Source organism: Pinus tabuliformis, chromosome 3_1 (assembly GCF_031772625.1).
Source record: "Pinus tabuliformis cultivar Carrire ecotype Pingquan chromosome 3_1, CPIR1, whole genome shotgun sequence".
NCBI classification, from domain to species: Eukaryota; Viridiplantae; Streptophyta; class Pinopsida; order Pinales; family Pinaceae; genus Pinus; species Pinus tabuliformis.
The window spans coordinates 476,153,749-476,180,555 of NC_142301.1; the positions used below are offsets into that span (position 1 = coordinate 476,153,749).

Genomic DNA, 26,807 nt, shown 5'->3' on the forward strand with positions numbered 1-26,807 from the left:
CGCCGAGTCACCCTGCCACGTGCCCTGCCACTGTGTCACCCGTCGTACAAAGTCCTGTCATGCTGACGTCATCATCAGTTTTTACCGCGAAGGGCGCAAATCGCTCATCGCTGAATAAAATAGGCCGAAATGGGGAATCTTTAGGGAATCTTTTCATCATGCAGCCCCCAGCAAGCCCGAAAGGTGCCGAATGACCCGTTTTTCTTCGCGAAACATTCAGGAAGGAGCCGAAGACAGTTTTAAGGAAGACAGAGCCAAACAACAGCCATTAAATACTGATTTAATGCATAGCACATCAGAACAACATCCCAATTTATTGTCAAAGAGTATCAAAGAAGAAAGAACAGCCAAAGAATATCAGTGAAGATTTTTTAGGGGCTCGAAGCACCTGAGCATTGATGAACCCCCTCAGCAAAGTCAAATTAAGAGGCGTAAGCCCATCCTTGCCCTCAAATCACAGTTAAAGCTTTAAATGCAGACAGACAACAAAGCAGCAGAAACCCATACACATTTATTGCAGAAAACACTACACCAAGCCACGGAGGACAACATAATTTATTCAGTTTTGATACGGCCGCCCTCAGCGCAGCCTGAGATATTTTCATGAATTTATTTCTGATAGAATTAGGTCAATTAATCATTTTTTATGACCTGTTTAGGTCGAGATGTAATAAAAGCAGGTGTAGAGAGTTTTTCCCCTATATATACCATCCTCTACGTTGTTTCAAGGGTTGGTCAATTGAGAATTTTCACTAGAGACTCGCATTGTATACCTAAGTTTTTTCTATAACCAAAGATCACTGAAAGCTTGGAGAGCAAACTGCCTGTTGTTAATGAATGTTTTGAAGAAATGAAGATGGAATTCTTGTGTTGCAGCCTGAAACAATAAGTGCATCTTACCTCCGTTTTACTGTTTACCACTATCTAAATAGCAGAAAGAAAGAATAGCTTAGAATTTGTTTAAATACACTCTATGCTCAATTTCTGTTATTTCCTTATGTTTTCCTCTAAATGAATTGGTTATGAATATGAATTCCTCCTGGCTCATATTTACCCTAACTCACCTGTGTAAGCCAATTATCTAGGGATTCTTAGATGCCCCTAGGTAGAGCTCTGTTACCTACATCTGTTAAGCTGATTGAGAGATTCTTAACTGCCTCTCATTACTTAGCATTCTTTCCATCATTTAACCTGAAAAATTGTTTCATGTGTAACTATCTTGCTCCATTTTCACTTATTGTGACCAAGGAAATGCACCAGCAGTCCTCCTCCTCGACTCCACGCCCAATGGTTTGAAACACTCAGACTGTGCTATGCCTCTCTACCTGAATCATCAATTTTCCCACCAAAACAAAACAAAAACCCTCTGAACTCAATACCTAGCCTAAAATCCTTTTAAACATAACTAAATTTGAAAGAGATAGCCCTCTCTGATTGCAGGTGGGTTAGAACCTGCAATCCAAAGTTGGTTTGTGGTTACCTCGGTCGTATCCCTTACTCCAACCTGGGGACAACGTGAGTGATAACATAATGGCGACTCCACTGGGGATCATCCTCAGTTAATCTCAAGAAGAAGGTTGGAAAGATCCCCTAAAAAGGTCAATTTTCTAATTGTTGTATATTTCTTAAAATTACAAATGAAGTCTGAATGTCAGCCAGGAAGCCTTTGAAACTGTTTCTGTTTTACATTAGTAGAAGTAAATAAAAGCTGCTTCAGTCAATCTTCATGCTAGTTTTAAGATATACATAGCCATTCCAAAATCTGATCTGTCCCTTGTTAATTACCAAAATATTCCCATAAAAATACCCAAAAAACAATTCGGAAGCTGGCTCCCAAGAAGAATCCACGATATACAAGGTCAAATCCCGATCCACACCCTCCAGCTGTTTTTGAAAACCCTAACATAATCCTGAAAATCCTTAGGAAGTAGGAAAGACAGGAAAAATTCCCTGATTTAAGTCCTGAAGTAGCTTACCCTAGCTGTATTCCGACTCCTGTCAAGGTTTTGTTTCTTTCGGCCCCTGTTTCCCCTAGTTCATCATCTACATCGCGAAGTACCCCTTCCACAACTTCATTCACTTCACATACTACCACTACTGTTGTTTCCAGCGTCCCTATTGCTCCTATTATCCCAGTTATCCCTATTGTTCCATTAATCCCCGTTGTTCAACTTATCCCTGCCAATATGGCTAATATATATATGCACCCCTGCAATTACCTGCTAATGCTAGGGCTTTACCTCAAGAGTACCAATCTAAAATCACATATTTTGATTCCACCGGTCCTTTTACTGCCATTCAGCATACTAAAAAGATGCAAGACTATTTTGAAAACTACGAGATAGACGATGATAGCGTAAGAATAAGAATTTTTGTTCAGAGTCTGACAGGTGATGTAAGAACTTGGTTCAGATCACTTGCTGCAAATTCAATAACCACCCCAGATGAGCTTTACCAATCCTTTACCAACAGATGGGAGAAAAGGAAAGACCCCTTGCACATACTAGTTGAATATGATACGATTAAACGAGGTCCTCAAGAGACCGTTTTGGAGTATTGTGCAAGATTCAAGAATCTTTACAATGCAATACCACAAAACCTAAGACCTCCCCCTGATCTGGCCTTGTACAAATTTTCGGATGGTTTTGACCCTGATATGGCATATCAGTTAAAAGAAAGAGCTCCTCAGACCCTTGCAGACATGAAAAACGTTGTTGTCAGTGTTGAGGCTAACTTAATTGCCAAGAGAAATAGAGATAGAATGGAAAGAAGAACCACCTTTAAGGAAGAACCCTCAGCCTTTGATCAAAAGCTTGATGCTATTATCAATGGCCTACAAAGGCTAGGAGAAAGAGTAGAAAATGTTGAGAGAAAAGCATCATGGGAAGGACAACAGTCCAATACCATAAGGAATCCAAATTTTAGGAAAACGCAGAACACAAATGCTGGTAGGTCTACCCAAGACCATGAGATAAGACCCCCTTTTCAAGATAACTATGTTGAAGGATCTACTTCTAGTGAACCCATAGGGGACACTCACATGAACCTAATGGATCTAAAGGGTGAGCACCAAACTGTCATGTCCCAAGAAGATCAAAATGAACTCGATTACAATCAGTTTCAAACTAAATATGGTGAGTCTTTTGATTTTAAACAAGGATATGATACTACTGTGTATGAAGTACACAAACAATATAAGCTGAGAACTAGGACCATTGACATTTGAGAACCTAGTAAAACAAAGGATGGCAAACAACCCAACAAGACGAAAGGGAAGGCTGTCATAACAGAACCCACTGATACAAATGTTCCAAACCCGCATCAAGTGACTGTAGAAGACATAATAGAAATACAGCCTTCCAAAGATCAGCCTTTGTCGCCTTCTCCCTCGAAACAAAGCTCGAACAGTGTTCCAAAAAACTTTCCTGAAACTAAAAAACCGCAAGCTATCAGTCCTCATAATGCTGATAAACAAGAGCAAATCGCAGATAATTTAAATGAAAAGGAAAAAATTGCCTTTATCAACAACAAGAATCCATTGGAAAAACCATTTAATTGAGAGGCAGAAATATCTAAGTTGAAAATATCCATCCCCCTCTCAGAACTTGCCAAACACGATGTATATAGGCATCAAATTCAAAGGTCACTTCAAATTCCAGAAAACAAGGACGATGTAAATGTTTTGGATGATTCCCCAGAACTGTTGTTTGGTCCAGAAGTTAATGGAAAGTTAACATATGGACCTATTCCACCCTTCTACGTCAGTTTGCATATACATGACAAAGTTTTGCACAATGCTATGTTTGACTCAGGGGCATCGCATAATCTAATGCCCAAAGCAGTTATGGAAAAACTGAACCTTGACGTTACAAGACCTTACAAAGACTTGTACTCATTTTACTCAAGTCAAGTGAAATGTCTAGACCTCATCAAAGATCTGTGTGTCTCGTTAGTTCAATATCCGAATAAGACCATCCTCATGGATGTAATGGTCGCTGAAATTCCACCAAAGTACGGTATGCTCCTATCAAGATCATGGGGAGAAAAGCTTCAAGGATCCCTTCAATTAGACCTTTCCTATGCCACCATTTCAGTCTTTGGGCAACCAAAGAGACTGTATAGAGAAACGCTCATGAAATATGTGGTAAGTAGTGAGAGCAAGCCAGAAAATTTTCCCTTTTACTCAATCCATTCCAATATGGATTCCTTTATTTTGTTTAATGACGACACAAATTCTCCAACCAAGAATGAGCCCTTGGCCCAAGAACAATAAGCACAAATAAATGAAGAATCAATTGCACACACTGATGAAACTGTCACAACAGTTATTGCAACTAGCACGCAAGAAGAACTTCCCCAAATAGAAATTTCAAATCTGCCCAATCCTAAGTTGATTAACACTTTAGGCATCAACCACAAGCAGGAAATCACTGGATATTTAGAATTTGATGGCTCTGTTAACAAGTTAGGAGCAAGGGTAGGCGTCTGGATTCACAACACATATAACAACCATGCAGAAGGTCATGCCTACAAACTGAATTTTAAATGCACAAATAACATGGCAAAGTATGAGGCTCTGCTGCTAGGCCTTAAACTGCTCAAAGCTCTAGGAGCTACAAAGGTGTCTATTTTAGGAGACTCTGATTTAATCATACAACAAATGAAAGGTAATTTTGTTACCAGCGACAATAGAATGAGAGCCTATAGGACTGCTGCCACTAATATACTCAATGCATTCACTGAATTCAAGCTTGACAAGATTTCCAGAAATCACAACTTTCATGCGCACAGCCTAGCCACCTTTGCTAGTATATGCAAGCTTCCTTTTGACCCAAACCATCACTTCATAGCTGAAATAAAACATAGGCCCGCTAGCCCAAATAACATCATAGATTGGCAAGTGTTCGAAAATGACGTCCAGATTAATAATTTCCTTACCCTTGAGCATGAATTTTCAAATATCAACATTGACATGGATGCTATGACAGATCCAGAACAGCAAACAAATGAGAATCAGGAAACAGTAACAGCTGCAACAGCCAAACAGATCCTGAAACCAACTATTTTTGATAAAGAAAACATAGAACAACTGAAAGAAATGCATTTGGAAGACATTTCCAAAGCAGAGGCAGAGATCATTGACTTAAAGGATAATTTTCTGCCTGCTGGCCTAACCCCACTAGAAGATATGTTTGATGCTAATGACGTTCCTAGAAAGCCAAAATTGCAACACATTAACATTGATATAGAGGAACACAACATTGGTACGACAGAAAATCCAAAAATAATCAAACTATCCAAAAAGCTACCACCTCATCAAAAGCCCAAGTACATTGACTTATTCAAATAATTTCAAGATGTATTTGATTGGAGCTATGAGGATTTGAAATCCTATGACACCTCGGTGATCCAACACACAATCCCCTTAAAATCGAACCATAAACCCTTCAAGCATAAACTTAGAAGAATCAACCCTATGCTTCTTCCACCGATTGAGAAGAAAGTAAAGAGGATGTTTGAAGCATGCATCATATCACCCATCAGATTTTCTGAATGGGTATCCAATCTTGTTCCTACGAGAAAAAAGACAGGTGAAATCAGACTTTGTGTAGATCTCAGAAATTTAAACCAAGTCTCCCTAAAAGACCATTACCCTTTGCCTAAAATGGATCACATCTTGCAGAGAGTAGTGGGGTCATCTAGAATCTCTTTGCTAGATGGTTTTTCAGGTTTCAACCAAATACTTGTTCACCCGGACGACCAAGACAAGACAACTTTTACCACACCATGGGGAACATTTAAGTATGTGAAGATGCCATTTGGTCTTAAAAACGCTGGTGCAACATTTCAACGAGCAATGGACATTGCATTTTTCAAAGAAATACATGACTTCCTAGTTGTTTATCTTGATGACTTGACCCCATTTTCCAAATCTGATGAAGAACACCTCAAGCATCTTAGGCAAATTTTTATGACATGTAGGAAATATGGCATTTCCTTGAATCCCAAGAAATCCCTATTTGGCCTCGGAGAAGGCAAGTTACTTGGCCACATTATATCAAAAGATGGGATCAGAATTGACCCTGAAAGAATCCAGGCCATCCTCCAAATCCCATATCCAAGAAACATAAAAGAGCTGCAAGCATTCCTTGGGAAAATCAACTTCCTAAGAATATTTATCCCAAATCTAGCTGAATTAATAAGACTGTTAAGCAACATGTTAAAAAAGGATGCCAAGGTAAGATGGTCCCTGGAAACCAAGCAAGGATTCGAAAGTATCAAATCGGCATTGACACAAACCCCTGCACTCACCAATCCACAGTTTGACAAACATTTTATCATATTTTCATTTGCATCTGATCACACAATAGCCATTGTCCTTTTGCAGAAGGATGAACAGGGAGCTGAAAAACCGATTGCATTTGTCAGCCGAGCCTTAAGAGACGCCCCTTTGAAGTACCCAATCATGGAAAAATAGGCCTACGCACTTGCTAAGGCCATCAAGAATTTCAGAGTGTACATTTTATGTTCACATGTGATTGCCTATGTCCCACACACTGCTGTAAAAGACATACTGACCCAAGAGGGATTAGAAGGCAAAAGATGCAAGTGGATTGCAAGCATCCTTGAGTATGACATAGAAATAAAACCAACCAGGCTGATAAAGGGACAAGTTTTAGCTAAACTGATGTCCAAAACAAACTTTCAAGCCCTAGACATAAACTAGCTGGACAATGAACCGAAGTTGGCGACTCCACAGATTGGTGAGATATTTCTGCAATGCCCTTGGTACACTGATATTTGCTTTGTATTATTAAACCTGTGTGCTCCCCCAGGATTGTCCAGAACCAAGAAAAGATTTCTGAAAATGAAGGCTTTAAAGTTTTCTGTTATAGATGGTGCATTATTTTGGAGAAATCATGAAGGTATATTGCTTAATTGTTTAACCATGAATGAAACTGACAATGTCATGAAAGAATTCCATGCAGGTGACTGTGGAGGACATCTATATTGGAAGTCCACTGCTGATAAAATTCTAAGGGCTGGTTTCTATTGGCCCTCTCTTTTGCAGATGTAAAGAAGTTAACCATGTCATATCACAAATGCCAAATCTTTGAGGGCAAGAGAAAGTTGTTACCCCTACCCCTTAGACCCATCTCAACCGAACAACCTTTTCAATATTGGGGTCTTGACTTCATTGGAGAAAACCATCCCTTTTCCTCAGGCCAGCACAAATGGATCCTAACAGCCACTGACTATTTCACTAAGTGGGTTGAAGCCATTCCCTGCAGACAAGCCAATGACACCATCATTATCCAATTCCTTGAGTCCAATATCCTATCTACATTTGGCTGCCCTGAGAAAATCATCACTGACAATGCCGCTGCCTTTAAGTCCAAAAAAAAGATCAATTTTTGTCACAGATTTCATATTACTTTAGGCCACTCTATGGCCTATTACCCTCAAGGTAATGGCTTGGCCGAATCATCTAACAAAAGCCTCATCAACATCATAAAGAAAGTGCTAGAAGAAAACAAGAAGAACTGGCACAAAAAGCTGGTAAATGCCCTATGGACAGACAGACTCTCGAGCAAAATATCCATTGGGATGAACCCTTATGAGCTAGTATATCGCATGGAGGCTAGATTTCCTTCATCCTTGGGCATTCCTACTATCAAATTGTTACAAGAAATTCAGGCTGAACCAAATGACATTCAAAGAAGAATCAATCAGACCATTCATCTTCAACAAACCAGAGAACAAGTTTATGACATAGCTCAAATTTTGCAAGAAAAGCTTAAAAAGATGTTTTATAAGAGATCTAAAGCTGAGGATTTCAATGTTGGTGACAAAGTTCTAAGATGGGACTCAAGAAAGGAAGACAAGGGCAAACATGCCAAGTTTGATTTTTTATGGAAAGGTTCATTCGTTATTTCTACTGTTAAGGGAAATAACACATATTTTCTCAGGTCTATAGAGGACAACACTGTTGAAGAAGGCCCTGTCAATGGCCGTATGCTGAAACATTACCATGACCCCTTTTAAAGGACAAAATGCAGTTTTGTATATATCTTTGCACAATATTTTTTGTATATATCAGCACTTTGTTTTTATTTTTGTATAAGCAGGCCGATTGTTTAAGGAAAAGCAGTAAATTTGTGAAAGACACAGTTTTTAAAGCTTTGTTTCTACACCAGTTTTCAGCAAAGTATCAAGAGAAAAAACTGTCACATTACAAGCAATTCATGGTAGAAAATAACTATTTGCAGTCATTTTGCATAATTATCAAGCATGCAGAAGAAAGCAGGCGATGCTGCACAGTTCACAGTAATTCAGTTGAGGAGGAGGTTGTTCATAGTTCAAAGTTTTACACTTTTAGTAGCCAGAACAAATGTTTCCAGTCTACAGCAACATACAGAAGATCAAGGCAGTCTGACCTACTGTTCTTGAACTTTCACAAGGAAAATCCATCCCCAAGTGGAGCCACTGTTAGCCTCTTGTTGCAACAGGGTTTCATTTTTCATGATTGACATTTTTACATGCCAAATATGTCATACTTTGCAGGCTGCAGTGTTCCATATTTCCACAGCATGCCATGAAGTGTGCTAGTTCAAAGGCATTGCTGTATTCCAATTTTGATGAGTTGTTCCAGTTTTGAAGAATTTTCATTTAAGGGAGGTCCAAACAGTCTAATCTTGGTCTCCCTAGGTTTAAATTTCCTGTTTTAGAATATAGAGAATGCATCTGACCAAACATTTTAATCTTGACAGATCTGTAGATAGGTAGAGAATCAAAGGGACCCAACAGCTTAATCTGGGCCCTAGCAGAAATAAGTGTAGATTTAGATAGGAAACATTCAAAAAGAAAAAATTGTAAAGCTGGGTCTGCAAGTCTAAGTGCACCCAAATCAAAAGAAGAAAAAATGTTAGGTAAGTAGGCTGGGTAGGTAGCTGTGAGGTTGCAGAATGATGATTTATGATCAATTTTGTGTTACAAAGTGTTTTATCTCTTCAGATCACAGTTACAGGCAGTTTTTCATTTGGTGGAGCTCAAGCTGGACATCACTAACTTCCCCTTATTCTAATTCCCCAAGTCACTTACTAATTTCCCCAAAGAGGTCAAGATCTGCTTGATCCCTCTTAGTTTCATCATTTTCCATGTCATTTGTCTTGGCGAAGATCTGCTTCACTCAAGGATTTCTCATCTATGAGTCACTGTTCCCTCGAAAATTGGCCTAAGGTCCCCCACCTTAGTGCCTGCTTATCATTTCCATATTGACTACTAACTCTAGTATATAACTCCCTATTAGTTTTCCCCCTTCCCCTGCTAAAAAAAATGTATATAAAGCTCCCCTATGTAAATATCCCCCATGGCAATATAGCCATATTTCTTCTAAGTCCGGGGAAAAATAGTCCATCTGGGGCAATTTTTAGCCCATCCGTGTCATAGCAGGAGTTAGATGACACTTGGTCATGCTAATAACCTCCCCCCTAGCCCTAAAAAACCCTCAAAAAACCCACACTCTGCCCTTATCCTACGTTTTTGTGCATAAATACATTAACCCGCGCTCATTAAACCCTGTAACCCACTTTCCCTAAGTCTAAAAACCCCCGCCGTGCTACATTTAAATCGGAATATTGCCGCGGATATCCCCGCCCACTAACCCGTCGTCGCCCCATCCTTCTCGCCAGCCGTTCGATCGTCCTACGCCCAGATCAACGACTGGCGGGCCTTCTCGTCTCCCAACGCACCCGAAGGATAGCGTCCGGGAGATGGGCGATATTGTCGCCGTACTCTCGCCATGCGTCTCCTTCTAGGTTGTGGCGGAGCCCCCTCTGACAAAACCACCCAGGCACTAAGGCGGTGCGCCTAAAACCATTTACCACTCCTGCGCAATGACGTCACCTGTCTGCATCACCCCCCTGCCCAGTCACCATGACACGTCATCCGCCTGCGTGGCCCTCCTGCCACTGTACCGCTGAGTCACCTTGCCACGTGCCCTGCCACCGTGTCACCCGTCGTACAAAGTTCCATCATGCTGACGTCATGTTGATGTCATCATCAGTTTTTAGCGCAAAGGGCGAAAATTGCACTCCGGAGCCCCGAATCAGTTTCTGAAGCAGTTTTTGATGAGATATTTGCGCCTAGCGCTGGATAAATAGGCCGAAATGGGGAATCTTTTCATCATGCAGCCCCCAGCAAGCCCGAAAGGCGCCGAATGACCCGTTTTTCTTCCCAAAACATTCAGGAAGGAGTCGAAGACAGTTTTAAGGAAGACAGAGCCGAACAACGGCCATTAGATGCTGATTCAACGCATAGCACATCAGAACAACATCCCAATTTATTGTCAAAGAGTATCAGAGAAGGAAGAAGAGCCAAAGAGTATCTGTCAAGATTTTTTAGGGGCTCGAAGCACCTGAGCATTGATGAACCCCCTCAGCAAAGTCAAATTCAGAGGCATAAGCCCATCCTTGCCCTCAAATCACAGTTAAAGCTTTAAATGCAGACAGACAACAAAGCAACAGAAACCCATACACATTTATTGCAGAAAACACAACACCAAGCCACAGAGGACAACATAATTTATTCAGTTTTGATACGACCGCCCTCAGCGCAGCCCGAGATATTTTCATGCATTTATTTCTGATAGAATTAGGTCAATTAATCATTTTTTATAACCTGGTTAGGTCAAGATGTAATAAAAGCAGGTGTAGAGAGTTTTTTCCCTATATATACTATCCTCTACACTGTTTTAAGGGTTGGTCAATTGAGAATTTTCACTAGAGACTCGTATTGTATACCTGAGTTTTTTCTATAACCAAAGATTGTTGAAAGCTTGGAGAGCAAACTGCCTGTTGTTAATGAATGTTTTGAAGAAATGAAGATGGAATTCTTGTGTTGCAGCCTGAAACAATAAGTGCATCTTACCTCTATTTTATTGTTTACCACTATCTAAATAGCAGAAAGAAAGAATAGCTTAGAATTTGTTTAAATACACTCTATGCTCAATTTCTGCTATTTCCTTATGTTTTCCCCTGAATGAATTGGTTATGAATATGAATTCCTCCTGGCTCATATTTACCCCGATTCACCTGTGTAAGCCAATTATCTAGGGATTCTTAAATGCCCCTAGGTAGAGCTTTGTTACCTACATCTATTAAGCTGATTGAGAGATTCTTAACCGCCTCTCGCTACTTAGCATTCTTTCCATCATTTAAACCTAAAACATTGTTTCATGCGCAACTATCTTGCTCCATTTTCCCTTATTGTGACCATGGAAATGCACCAGAAGTCCTCCTCCTTGACTCCACGCCCAATGGTTTGAAACACTCAGACTGTGCTATGCCTCTCTACCTGAAACATCAATTTTCCCACCAAAACAAAACAAAAACCCTCTGAACTCAATACCTAGCCTAAAATCCTTTTAAACATAGTTAAATATGAAAGAGAGAGCCCTCTCTCATTGCAGGTGGGCTAGAACCTGCAATCCAAAGTTGGTTTGTGGTTACCTCGGCCGTATCCCTTACTCCAACCTGGGGACAACCTGAGTGATAACACCACCCTTACCACCCTCATGTATCCCAGCCTATCTAGCCCACGTCCCATCCCACTACCGCTGCCACTTTTTACCTCCTCTCTCCCTTCACTTCTTCCACTACGTTGCCTTGAAATTCCCGCAGGCATGCAGTATGCCACCATAGCCATTTGATCTCCGGTGAGGGCAGTAGGTGGCCATCCTAGTCATCCTCTCCCTTGCGCTGTCCACTTTTTCGTACATTCCCTCTTTATCACCCTGATCGGGGGCCACCTGTATCCACTATCTTGAAGTCATGTCTTCATGGCAATCTTGGGCAATGATTACTTTGAGGGGCTCTAACCTGGGCTCCTCTAGTTGGGTCGGCCAGATGCTATCCAGCTTACCTCCTTGTTCGTTACTTCCATAATTTGCGAGGAAGTCCGCTGCTCTATTGCCTTCCCTTCTAACATGATTGATGATCACATATTCAAATCTCTTTATAATGGTTTCTAAGTCTTGAACCAGGATCACTGTCCTCTAGCGTCTTGTAACTTTATCCCATGTCTTCCCATTATTGAGTTTTCTTACCATGTCAACAACCAATTGAGAATCTCCTTCTACTTCCAGGTTGTTGTAGCCATTTCTTATCGTTGTTCTTAGTCCTTGAACACTGCCATAAGCTCTGCTTCATTATTACTCATAATTCCTACACAGTCTAAGTATATCCATCTTGTTTTGCCTTGGTCATCCCTGAATATGTTGCTGATCCCTACCGGCCCTGGATTGCCTTTGGAGGCTCCATCAAAATTCAGTTTGATGAAACCTGCCGAGGAACGAGAAAATGAGTAGGGCTAATGCTGCATATGTCAGGCAGTTTCCACATCTGAGGTGCTACCATTCCTTGTTCTAAATTAAGCTTATTCAAAATATTTTCTTCCTCAGGTGTCATTTTTGAATCTTCTTAACTCCATTTTTCCGTTAGAATAGTTTCTCTTATATGATCTAGGGTTCCTTTCCAAACCCACGCTAGAGGTAGCTCTTTGTTTTGAAAGATTCTCCTGTTTCTTTCTTTCCATATCATCCACATATTCATGCCTATTGCTAAACTCCAAGCTCTTCTTACAACAAGGCTCATGAATTGACCTCGTCCCCATTGTTTTATAGTTTCCTTGATGTTTTGATGATCTCTATTTGTCCTGCCAAAAAGTCTTCTTATTTCCTCCCATTATTGTTGTGCAACATGACAAGAGTTCAAGAGGTGTTCCTGCGTTTCCTGATCCTATTTACAGAGACAGCATCTGGGGGACCCTGAATTCCCCGTTTTTGCAGTTGATCCCAAGTTAGAATTTGGCCTTTACCAACCATCCATAGGAAGTGAGTCACTTTTGGCCACCAATTACCCTTCCATATTTGCTTCCATAGGGGTGTCATGTCATCTTGGCCCTGCTGTGTAATGAGATTGTATGCTTCTTTTATCGTGAAGTTTCCCTTCATTGAATGCCCCCATCTCAATATATTTGGACCTATTCTAATAGATATTCTCCTTGTCTTCATTTCTTTTATATACATCTCCCTTTGTTCCATATCAATATGCCTATCCCATTCCTCTGGATTTTTCCAAGTTCTCCAGGATTTCTCTTGGTGAGCTTCGTTCCAGAATTCTCTAACATAGTTCAAACCTTCCTCTTTTTCCTTTTGGCATGTGTCTCTTAGAGCCTGAACATTATACAGTTTCTCCCTTTGTTGCCAAGCCTCTTCCCAGAATTTGGCTGAATTTCCATTCCTAATTTCCCAGAAGGCATGCTTGGATACTATGTCTCTGTTTTGGCTGGCCAGATTCCATATTTTCGAGCCTTTCGAGGTTTCCTCCAGTCTTAATATTTCCTCTGGTGTTGCTGGCATGTTATATTTTTTTGTCCATATTCTTTTCCATAAGTCTCCCCCTCCCATCATCCATCTCCACCAAAGTTTGGCTCCCATTATTTGGTTCAAAGAATATGGGTCTCTCAAGTCCAATCCCCCTTCATCTTTACTCTTAACCAAGCCCTTCTAGGATATCAATGCCCACTTTCTTCGCTGCTTCAGTCCTCCCCAGAGGAATTTTTTGAAGATCTCCACCATTTTGGCGCACGCACCTTTGGGGGCAACCATTGCCGAGAGTTGGTAGATTGGAATCGATTGCAGGACTACCTTAACTAGTACTACTCTTCGTGATATATTCAGGGTTCTGAAGGACCAATTGGCCAGTCTACTGGTAAGTTTCTCAATGATTTGTTGCCAATTCACCATCTTTAGAGGATTCAAGGCTAGCGGTGTTCCAAGATATTTTGTGGGAAATTCTCCCTAATGGAAACCTAATAATTTTGTTAAATATGCTTCGACATTTCCAGCGGTGTTGAAGAAATATATGCAAGATTTCTCTTTATTGATTTGAGTACCAGAGGCTTCCATGAAGAGATCTAGAATCCCTTTTATTCTTTTTACTTCTCTGAGAGAAACTGTGAAGAACAACATGATATTGTCCACAAATTGTTGGTGTGTGAACGGGAGGTTATTCCCCCAAATCTTGAGCCCTTTGATTTTCCTTTCCCTCAATTCTTTTGTTGACACCTAATCCTCTGTGGTAGGGTGAATTTGGAATGTGAACAGTCATCAGAAGATGAACTGAGCAGTCACATTCTTTGTATATAAGAATATCTACCTAATGAAATAAAACGAATCAGTTTTCTGCCAAACTGGAGTTACTCCTAGCCTGACACGGTATTAGAGACAACCCTTTTTTTAGCTATTGTAACTCCATATTCTGCTCCTCTGCTCCTCTACTTTCCATTCAAAAATGTTGCCTGTTCATAAATATGGTAGCCTGCTCCACACTATCACCTGAACACTGCTGCCTGACATTGCCTGCGCCCTCTTCTCTGACCATTTTTTTCATATTCACTGTAAGTTGCGCTGCTCATCCTCTGAAATACATTCTGGACGTTGTCAGAGGCGTTAGAGGATTTGACAATCGTAGGCGTTGGAGGCAGGCATAAGCGAGCACACATTGGAATGAGTCTATCTACATGCCAAAGGAATATATGAACGATGCTCTTGATTTGAATGTTGCTCCTGAGTTGAATGGTAACCCTATATTGAATACGCTACTCCTGATTTGAATGCGCTCTGGAATGTTGCTCCATTATGAAGAACACTGGTATATATATGTTGAATGTGTTTTGGCTATACGCTGTGCTTTTTTTTTGGCATATGCGTTAAATACACCGCCCATTATACCTACGGATCTTGGTATTTGCTGCCCATACATATAGTTACGCTGCCCATGTTTTACCTCTCACAACGTTGTCATGCTTGGCTCCAGAAACGCTTTGTTAAACGCTGCTTTATATAAACGTTGATGTTTATATATTTATTAAGTATAGGTAACATGGATTTGGTTGCACCCTATGAACATGATTCATGCAAATTCAAAGATTGAATTTGTAATCACGTGAAAGGTAAACTAAGCAGTAATCCGTGGACATTGAAGAATCGATGCAATCATCTATTAACTAATCACATTTCTGAGCATTTCACAGATTCAGAATTTATGGTGAGAGCTGGTTATTTATTCATCTTCATCGTATGAGCTGAATATAAGTTGTATGATCCTTTTTTTGTGGTTGTCACATGGTAATTGAGTTTTTAAAAGGAGACGTATGCCATATGCATATATAATAGTGGATTTACATGGATTTATATAAAACTTATATGAAGTTTATATGAGATTCATATGGTGGATTCATATGAGATTTATATGGTGGCCTATGAAATTGATTTATATGAGGTGGATTTATATAATGATGGATTTATATGGGTCACATGGTGGATTTGAAATCTTTTGACAATGCCATTTTGAGTACAATTTTACTGTATATTGGCAGAATTTTTTTTTATCAGCAGAAGTATTTTTTTACAGAATGCATTCAATCATCTCTATGGTAGGAATAGTTTTCTCTGGCAAGGAGAACTATCCAGAATGGTCCCAGATGATAAAACACACCCTCATCTTTAATGAGTTGTGGAAAGGAGTGTGTGTCAGAGAGGGAGACAATGACCCAGTACAGCCTACATCAGACAAAGAGCTCGTCATTTAGGAAAACAAAAACAACAAATCCTATGCATTAATCGAAGCATCTGTAAATGAAGAAGTAAGTCGCCATATTTCGTCATATTCAACTTCCTTTAAAGCTTTACAAAAGCTGAAAGAACTCTATGACTCACATTCTACACTTGAAGTTGTTCAGGTCATGATTAAACTCTTCACTCTTGAACTGGAAAATAATGATCCTCTTGCTCTTGCATCTGAAGTAAAATCTATAATGCATGATATCAAATCCACTAAGGTTGAGCTAGATATCCCTCTTATTTATTTTCTCAAGGCACTCTATCCTACTTACTCCAATTACCTTGAATCTTTACAAGAAAATGGAAATATTAAAGATATAAGCTTTGACTCTCTTGTGAAAAAGTTTGCTGAAAGAGAGAAAGCCTTTAGAAAGAAGACATCCCGTGAATCTTCTGAAGAGACTATGTGCCTTGCTCATAAAGAAAAGCATCATGCTCAAGATTCTATAAGAGGAAGAGGAAGATACTTCAGAGGCGGGGGGGAAGACATTCTCAAGGAGAAAAGGCAGACTTACATTGCATTCGCTGCAAAAGAAATGGATCACATGATGCCTCTACATGCAAGCTACCATGGGACAAAATTGAGCAGAAAAGAAACCAACAGAAAGGTAAAACTGATGATATAGACAAAGGTAAAGCACCTAAATCCGCTCACTATATTGAGGCACAATGTAACATTGGAGTAAATGAAGATTTGTTTAATGCTTCGCTTTCTTCTTCGAAAAATCATTGTTTGCTTGATTCAGGAGCAACCTATCATATGACTCATAGAAAAGATTTTTTTGAAGATTTCACTGATAATGTTGATGGAGCAGTATACTTTGCAGATCAGTCAAAAATCAAGCCATCAGGGCTTGGCACAATCAGGCTTAAACTGCCTGATCTTCCAGACTTTCTTCTGGATCATGTTCGATATCTCCCATAGCTCAAGAGAAACTTGTTGTCCTTGGTCCACATTCGCCAACAAGGTCACTCCATTCGTATGTTTGATGGCAAACTTGAGGTAAGAAAAGATTCTGACCACTCACTTGTTATGAGGGGAATAGAAGAAGAAAGGCTTCTCAAATTGCAAGGAACATCTGCTCATGCACAACATTTCTCATATATTTCTCATCATGAAGAAGGTACAATTCCATCAAGTTTATTATGGCATGCTAGATTTGGACATTTAAACTATGACAATCTCCGCTTATTGAAGAAAAATGGTGTTGTTGGTTTGCCTACAATTCCTAGGAAACATAAGCAATGTGATGCTTGCATTCTAGGAAAGCATAGCAAACAGTCTTTTCATGATTCACATTCAAGAGCACATAGGAAGCTTGAACTCATTCATTTAGATTTATGTGGTCCAATGCCCGTTCCTTCTGCAAATGGAAATAAATATATCATGACATTTATTGATGATTACACCAGAATGTGTTGGGTTTATTTATTGAAGAACAAATCTGATGCTTTTCAAACATTCAAGAATTTTCATAAATGGATTGAAAATGATGCACAATCTCATATTGGGTCTATTCTAATTGATAATGGAAAAGAATATACATCGAATGAATTTGAAAACTATCTTCGCCAACATGGGATAAAACATCAAACAACTGTGACTTATAATCCCCAAAAAAATGGTGTAGCTGAAAGAATGAATAGAACAATCTTGAATATGGTACAATCCATGCTTTTCTTCAAAAATGTAAAGATAATGTTTTGGGCTGATGTTGTTCTATGTGTTGCATATATAAAGAATCGATGTCCATCTAATGCTATAAGAAACAAGACTGCTTATGAATTGTGGTATGGACATGTTCCTTCGGTAAAACATCTCAGGATATTTGGTTCCACCTGTTATGCTTTGATACCAAAGGTACATAGAAATAGACTTGGTGCTAGAAGCTGTAAGTGTATCTTCCTGGGGTATTCAAACACCTCCAAAGCATACCGCCTCTACGATGAAGTAAATAAAACGTTTGTTGTATCTAGAGATGTATTTTTCTTGAATCATCCAAATCTGACAATGTTGTTGAGCGACAACTTGATCGCTGGATAGATTCACAAAAACGAAATAATTTCAAGAATTTGATAATCAGATTCCACATCTTGAAGGGGGGATTCCTATACTAGATCAACATGTGGAATCTTCTTCTGAAGAACAATCTCCCCTGCATAAAACTCCAACAACGGATGATGCTTTAAGTGGTGTAATTGATAGAATTGGGAGACTCAATCTTGATTCAGTCGCAACTCAATCAATAGAGTAGCCCGGACCATCTCACAAAGGTCCCCCAAAGTGGCTGACAAAGACACTTGAAAGTGTTCATCCTGATGAAATTGGAAAAACATGAACCAGAAATTCAAACCAACAAAATGGAGGTGGTGTAGATAACTCTAATTCACCTGTTGATATGGATGTTTCTTATGATTGTGAATTGAACTTGTCTACATATTTTGAGCAAACTTCCTTCAAAGAAGCTGCTTCTCATGATAAATGGAAAGAAGTGATGCAAAAGGAGTATGATTCCTTCATAAAGAACGACACTTGGAATTTGGTTGATCCTCCATTTGTAACCAAACCAATTGGCTGCAAGTGGGTCTACAAGAACAAGTACAAAGCTGATGGCTCACTTGACAAGCACAAAGCTAGGCTTGTGGCAAAAGGTTTTGAACAGAAGGAAGGGGTCTATTATGAGGAAAATTTTTACCCCACAACAAAATGGGCCACCATCCGGACACTCTTTGCACTAGTAGCTCAGAACGGTTGGAAAGTCCATCAAATGGATGTAAAAACTGCCTTCTTGAATGGAGATCTAAAAGAGAATGTTTTTATGTCCCAACCGGAAGGATTTGCTATGAAAGGACATGAACATAAAGTATGCAAACTTGTGAAGTCCTTTTATGGCCTCAAACGAGCACCACGAGCATGGTATGAAAAACTAACTGAGCATCTTCTGAAACTCAACTTCAATCATTTTGATCTTGATGATGCAACTTTATTTGTCAATAAATTTGGAGAAACAGTCGTATATCTTGTGGTATATGTAGATGATCTTTTAATGACAGGGAACAATGAAAGCTACATTAAATCCATAAAGAAGGAATTGGGGAAAAGTTTTGAAATGACTGATTTGGGCTACGTTCATTACTATCTTGGCATTGAAGTAACACAACATCTAAAATCCATATTTCTTTCTCAAAAGAAATACATTGGAGATTTGTTAAATAGATTTGGCATGAAAGAGTCCAATCCTCTTTCTACTCCAATTGAACGAAACTTAAAGTTCACATCTATTGAAGGAAAGGAATTTGAGGATGCAACAAAGTATAGACAGCTTGTAGGAAGTCTCATCTACCTCACTACTACCGGACTAGAAATTTCATTTGTTGTTGGAATCCTCTCCAGGTTTATGCAAAAGCCTTGTAAGGGACATTGGTCTGCTGCAAAAATACTTCTAAGGTACTTGAAGGGAACTCAAGACCTTGGAATCAAGTATACACAGGTGGACGACTTCAACTTGATTGGATACTCTGATTCAGACTTCGATGGAGACAAAGAAGTTGGGCTATCTACTTCAGGATATGTTATGAGTCTTGGATCAGGAGCTGTCTCTTGGAGATCACACAAACAATCAGTTCCAGAAGATTCCACAACAGAAACAGAATATGTGGCAGCAGCTGAAGTAACGAAAGAAATTGTGTGGCTCAGGAAAATTCTTGAAGATTTGCAGGTAAAACAAGTACAATCAACTCCACTCATGATTGACAACACCTCTACAATAAAGTTGGCAAAGAACCCAAAGTTCCATGATCGTACAAAGCACATCAATACTAAATATCATCTGATCCAACATCATGTTGAGGCCAAAACGATCCATCTCTGTCATTGTTCCACAAATGAGCAAATTGCAGACATCTTCAGCAAAGCGCCTGGAAGAGAAAAGCTTGAAAGATTCAGAACGATGCTTGGACTCACCAACATCCCTTCAGACTAAGGGGGAGAATGTTGACACCTAATCCTCTGCGGTTGGGTGAATTTGGAATGTGAACAGTCATCAGAAGATGAACTGAGCAGTCACATTCTTTGTATATAACAATAGCTACCTAATGAAATAAAACGAATCAGTTTTCTGCCAAACTGGAGTTACTCATGTCCTGACATATTTTTTGATATATATTCGTAACCCCTCTGCCGCAATGATAAACAAGAAGGCGGACAGAAGATCCCCCTGTCTCAATCCTCTAGAGACCTTGAAGGTTGTGGATGGCGATCCATTCAGGAGAATGGACAAATTCAGGGTAGAGATCATGGCGGAGACCCATTCTATCCATCTATTGTAGAAACCGAAGGCCATTAGTACCGATTTAAGATATGCCCAATCCAGACGATCATAAGCTTTGGATAGGTCTAGTTTGATCATCATTCCAGCTTCTTTTTTGGTTTTCAAGGAATGCACTACTTCTTGTGATGCTAACAATCCATCCAAAATTTGACGTCCTTGCACAAAACCAGTTTGTTTTGGGGAGATAATGCTAGAAAGGATTGGCTTAAGCCTTTTGTAAATAAGAGTTGCAATAATTTTATAAATCAAATTGCAAAGGTCAATGGGTCTAAAACCTTGGGGATCTTCAGACTTGGCAGATTTAGGAGTAAAAGACAGGGGAGTTGAGTTTAAGCTTGGACATACCTTCTGCTTTCTTCAAGATTCTTACACCACTTCCAGAATGTCTTGACCCAAGAATTGCCATCTCGCCTGGTAAAATTCCATTGTGAAACCATTTCTTCCAAGAGCTTTATTCCTCTTCATCCTTGTAACGATCTCTTCAACTTCCTCTAGAGTTGATGCCCTCATAAGAGCAAGGTTTTCGTCTCTGGTAATCATGCTTGGTATCTCACTGCAGATTCTCCCAGCAGCTTCTCTTCTGTCTCCTTGGGGCTCCATAAGGAGGTCTTTGAAATGCCTTACCAGAGTTTGTTCCATATCCTCATGTTGAGTTAAGCGGAGTCCTTCTTCGTTCTTTATAGAGAAGATTTTGTTTCTCTGTCTCTGTTGGATCAGTGCCTGATGGAAGAACTTCGTGTTCCTCTCCCCTTGTCGTAGCTAGTTCATTCTTGATTTTTGTCTCTAAAGAATCTCCTCCTGTTTCCTTATTTCTTCAATTTGGCCAATCAGAATCCCTTCCTCTTTGGAAAGTTCCTTGCTTCTACCTGCTATTATAATTTCTTGTTGAAGTTTATTCATCTTCTGGTCTAAGAGTTAATGGTCTTTGAGGATATTTCCAAATTCCTCTTTATTCCATTTTTTAATTCTTTCTTTCAGTTCTTTTAGTTTTAATTGGAAGGTCTGCATTCTGCTTCTTCCCCTCTGTTGGCTTTGTTTCCACCATTCTTCCACTTTCGTCATGAACTTATGGTCTCTAAGTTAGAAGGCCTCAAATCTGAATGGACATTTCTTGGGGCTAGCTTTAATATCACGTTCCAGTTTAATCGACCAATGGTCAGAACCCATTCTCGGTAGAATCATTGCTTCTATGAATATTGTCTTGGTTTATGATCTGTTCTGATATTAGAAATCTATCTAGTCTTGAGGAAATTTTGTGCATGCCTCCCCTTCTGTTGTTCCATGTGTGAATCCCATTTATCGTTGGTATGTCAACTAGTCTTTGTTCCTCAATCATTTCCCTCGAGGATTCTATATCCGAATCTATTCTTCTTAGGCCTCCTCTTTTCTCCTTTAGAGAAGTGACCATGTTGAAGTCCCCTCCAACAATCCATGGAGTTTCTGGGAAGATGGTTCAGATTTTTTCCAAGTTCTGAAGGAATGTCCTGCATTCTCCCGGTATATGCGGACCATATACTCCGGTGAGAAGGACTGAGACCCAATATTCCTAAATTTTCGTGAAAGAATCCTAGGTACACTGAGCCAATCTTCAAAGTGAATCTCCTCTGTATTCCAAAGAATTGCGAGGCCCCTAATCCTAACCTATTATCTCATAATGTGGCTTGAATTTGCTCATAATCTCTTTTAAATTCTGTTGGTTGATCTTTGTTTCTTGGATTAACATTATATTGGGCTTATCTTTCCTAAGTCCCTCTTTCAAATATCTCTATTTTCCCTTACTATTCAGACCTCTAATTTTCCATGTTGTAATTATCATTTTAACAGTTTGAGGGGTTGTTGAAATACCTCTGACAGAGGTATGACTTTTCCTGAGTTTACCAACATTTCTCCAACCATTTGGATGGTCTCGCTCATAGGTCCTCTTCCTCGTTTTCTTCCTCCCTTCCCCGCGGTACCCACTTTTGTGCTCTGTCCTCCTTGTGATCTTAGCTGTTTTGGCTGATTTATTATCAATGCTCCTCTTTTCTCCTTGTATCTTTGGAGCATGTCTTTGTATAATTGCTTTTGGTCTTCTAGGATGAATCTTTCATCCAGATTCCTCCATTCGTATAGAAGTCTCTTCATGACTTGTTCCTCCTCCTCGCTTCCTTTATCCTTTTGTGGATCGATCTCCATTTGGGTCTAGTCTTGAGGGTTTTCTGATCTTTCCCCTTATTTCTCTAGTTCCATACTTGTTTGCATTTTATTTTTTCCTTTGTCTTCCTTTATAGGCTTTGTGGTTTCTTCTTCGCTGTCACCACCTTCTGCCTCCATGTCCTCTTCTTGTAGTATCTCGAACTTATTCTAGGTTTTCTGGGTTAATTCTGTAGAGGGTGGTGTTTTATTAGGCGGTCCTTTTTGGGGTTTTCTCCGACGAGGCACTTTTTTAAACCCTTCATCATCCTCCCCACTCGTCGCTTCCTCCTTCCTGGCATCCTCCTTTTTCCTTAGATATTTTGTTTCTCCATTAGCATTCAAAGGGCATGATTTGAAAAGATGGTCGTATTCATGGCATCTTCTGCAGCGGAATGCGATGTGCTCATAATCCACTGGTTGTTGCCACTCCTCATTGTGATATTCCACTTCGATATAGTCCGGAAGGGGTTCCATAATATTCATGTATACACAAATCCTGGCGTAGGACATATATCTACCTCTTCTGGTGGTTTCTGCCACATTGACAAAAGTCCCAGTTGAGTTCTTGATACCTTCCAGAATCTCTGAATCCAAGAATTTGATTGGGAGTCCAAACAGTCTGATCCATATTGGTGTTGCTAACATTTTCTCCTTATCTGGGTTGTAGCATTCTTCCCAGTGTCTCATAAAGAGGCATGCATTGTTAAAGAAGTAGCGTCCCTTCTCAAAGACTCTCTCTTTATCTTCCAGATTGGCGAAAATCACTGTAAAGAAGCCCTTAGCCCCTAATTTTAGGTCAATATGTCCCTTGGACTTCCATCTCTGTTGGATCCATTTGGCCAGTTCTTTCTCAGTCGGACATGTCCCCACAAACTTACAGATCAAGGTGTGATCTTTCATATATCCTCTATATTCTTCGAGTTTGTTGTTTGGGATTACAAACCTGGGTTTTTCCATTTCTCTAGGCAGGCATCTGTAACCCAACCTTGCTTGCCATCGAGCCCCCATGACTGGCGCGTCCTTGTTTCATTTCCCTGTGCCTTCGTTCAATCCATTCCTACTTGTCTCTCCTGCTGCTACATTTTTATAACAGAGGATCTCTCCCCCCCACCAGCTCTTTCATTTCTTTTATTAGTCCTGCCTGTTTTCTGTCTACCTCCCTCCAATCAACCCGAAGCTCTCACTTGTCCTAATCTCGTGTAGGTCGCTGCAAGCTATCCCTGCACCCTGTCTAGGCCCAGGTCCGCCTGAGGCAAACCTTGCCGAAACCCTAACCCTAAGCTCTTCCGTACATCGCCCTTTCCTATCCACTCCCCCCCCCCCCCCCCCCCCCCCCCATTTTTGAAAAACCAATAAACTTTGGTAATTAAATTGCTATACAGAGATAGGTTTTTTCGGCTCATAGATTAGTGTCAATTCATCTTAAGTACAGATGTAATATGAGTTGAGGGGAATCCTCTGAAAATATTCTTTTAAGTGTAAAATACGATATGTACTTTTTATTGTTTAAATTGTATTTTTGAACGTTACATAGTATATAATTTAAACATATAAGTCCAAAAGAAATTTGGTTGATTCAAACAAAAATTATATACCTAAAAAAGGATCAAAGTGTAAAATACTAGACCAATTCAAACATTTCAAGAATACATACATATATATATATATATATATATATATATATATATATATATATATATATATATATATATAGATATGTTCTCAATAACTTTAAGTGACTATTTTATTAGCCCACAATATTATTACCGCATTTTTTCATATTTCAATGTAATATTAATAATGAACAAAGTGAGCATAGTGAGAACGATATTATTAATGTTTTTTAATTAGTTTAATTAAAACAAACTAAATATGTATAATCATTTATTTTTTTATTATACTTGAAATTTTTGATATTTAAAGTATTTTTTTAAGGTAAAAATGTCTACTCCAAGTTGAGCATGGATGGAATTACACATCCCCTCATACTGGCTTGTATAATGAGCCTAAAAAGATGTCTTTGGAGTTGTAGAATGATTCAATCCACAAGGCCATATACCAGAATTCAAGAGGGATCAAATATCATTATAGGAAAACCTCTTTTTATAATGCAAAGCTTGGAAACATATTTACAACTCAAGAGATTTAATCCCTTTTAGTACTTGATGAATACATGGTCTGTAATGGAAACTTGAAGGTGATATACAAAATTGCAAGTGAAAATTTATGTATTTTGAGTAATGGATCAAGTTACATAACACATAAAAAAAAAAATTTTAAACTTAGTTAACAACCAAAACAAAGAAAAAATACCATATCAAAAACACATAACAACAAACATGATAAAGGATTTCACCCATCCCATGGGATACATCTCCTAGTCCAATTTCCAATATTGGTTCTTTCATTAATTTCTAAAATTTGTGTCTAAAAATATTTACAATGCTCAAAATGTAAAAACATGCTGCCAATGGATCTAGAATTGTCGAAAACCCCCATCTAGACTCTTTTTGCACTTCATTTGGCCAAAAGCTGAAAAATTTATGCTTCTTTCAAGTTTTTCCATTCTTTCATAGCTAACCATCCTCTAATTTAACCCAAACTTGGCTTGAGCGCCCAAAACATGAAATCAGCGTGGAAAACTGGCCTACAATCTCGCCCAATGCGCGAAATTGTTGGACACTAAAAATTGCCACTAACCCCTAAAATCTTGAAATTTATGGTCGTATGGGGGCATGTGCCCAAGGGTTGGGGTTAACTACCCACCCCATAAGCAGGCCCCCTAGTAGTCTTGACACCTGAGGATGTGATGACACATTCAAGCCCCCGAAACCCAAGACTAGAGCACCCACTCCACCCACTATGTGTTGTCCCCCACCCTAATGCTCTGCCTACAGTAATGTGTGGCCCATGTGGCCCGTGGTTGGCCCATATACCATAACAATTTACCTCAAAGTGCCCAAGGCTCCACACTATGGTCACGTCTGGTGCATATGGCCTCGGTTGAGGCCTTAAACCTAACGCCTCCTCCTTAGCACTTGTGCTCTACTCGTACCATGGTTCCATGTCATGGAATGTGACTTAGGCTAGATACCTTACCTCCCGCTCCTCCAAATTGCTGACCTTTGGGTTTGAACATGGTCATGTGCAGAGTTTTTATAACACCCAGATTGTGGCTTGGGGCTAAGGGTAAGCCCCAAGCCCTTGGCTCCCTCCGCCAGTCATATGGTTTCAAGTATGGCCATGGCCTTGGCCCCTTCACCCAAAATGTGCCATATATCAAAATTATATATGAATTTTGCACAATGAAAAATAAGGAACAAAGCATTGGTATAATGGTAAGGTTATTTACATGTGGGCATGAGGTCTCATGTTTGAACCATGTGGGGGTAGCTTGGCCCATATCAAATTTTTTACCTTTGTGGGGAGGCCATGCGGCTACCCATGATTAGCCCACGTGGCTCCTTCCTACTAGACCACATAACAAAAACACCATCCACCAATCAAAACAAAGGATAAATTCTACGAAAGGAGAGAGGCCAAGTGGAAGCCTATCATTGGCCGTAAAAAAGCCCCAAAAAATGTCTAATTTTCCATTTTTTTGCTTGTTTGAAAATTCAATCAGAACGTGATATCGGTAGAGTATGATATCAATTTGAACGATTAAAGTTGCGTTGGATTTAGTTTTTTCCCTTTTCTATCCGTTTGGCTTTGCTTGGTTTTGTATTTTGAACCCCATATCAAGTGCTTCTCATTCCATCTCCTTTAAGTTCTTATTTCTCTATCAAAGATATGATCTTGCTGCAATTCTTCAAAATGTTTGGAAGACAAAACTTTTGTTAAATAAATATGGACATTCTCTCTTATGTCTTCAATCAAAGGAGGCTTACCCATTTTCAGGTTTTTTCCACTTTGAAACTTTTCATTCCTAATTTAAAGCTTTACTTCATTTTCAACCTAGAAATTGTGGTCAACATGAATTTTATCATGTCTAGCCTTGTTTTTGGCTTGAATCTTCACCAAATGTGATCTCCATCACCATGCACTATCATTCTTCAAAGGAAAAACACTAGTAGACCCACAAGAAGATGTATTAAAACTAATGTTCCCTTTCTAAAGTAGCTCTTGCATCCACTTCTTGATTCCTTCTTTCTTTCACACTGGCATCTTGTTCAAACCAATGTTCAAAAGTGAATCATCCTGCAGCAAATTAACTGCTTGTGGTTTTCCTCGTTTAAGATGTAACAAATTAGCTTCCTAAAACATCCTACCATGTGTTAACAAATTCAACTGAATTAGATTTTATTGTTGCATCACATTCTTGGAAGACTTCAGATTCATCAATATCCTTATGTTTAATGATCAACAATGCAAAATACTGGCTAGAATTTACAAACCTCTTAATTTATCTAGCATTCACAAGAGACAAATTCAAATTCTTTCTATCTGCTCTAACAATTTACTTAATCCCATATTTAAACAAGTGATACTTGTTCTCATGGCGATGAAATATGGCTTTTCTATCATATAAGTATAGAATTCCCAAAACAATCCCACAAATGTCAAGTGGGACCACATCAAGTTCTACCTCATCAATACACTTTGAAGTAATGGAA

At 39.4% G+C, this 26,807-nt stretch overlaps 1 protein-coding gene across 1 annotated transcript; it reads right to left on the bottom strand.

Moving 5' to 3' along the window:
* Positions 1-22,359: 22,359 nt before the first annotated feature.
* Positions 22,360-23,199, bottom strand: LOC149187848 (uncharacterized). Its single transcript, XM_089409792.1, has one exon. The coding sequence runs from the start codon at positions 23,197-23,199 to the stop codon at positions 22,360-22,362; it is 840 nt and encodes a 279-aa protein (XP_089265918.1).
* Between the last annotated feature and the right edge of the window lie 3,608 nt (positions 23,200-26,807).

What these genes read in the sequence shown, in the direction of transcription:
- LOC149187848 (XM_089409792.1), bottom strand. Translation starts at nt 23,199, where the DNA reads ATGGGGGCTCGATGGCAAGCAAGGTTGGGTTACAGATGCCTGCCTAGA.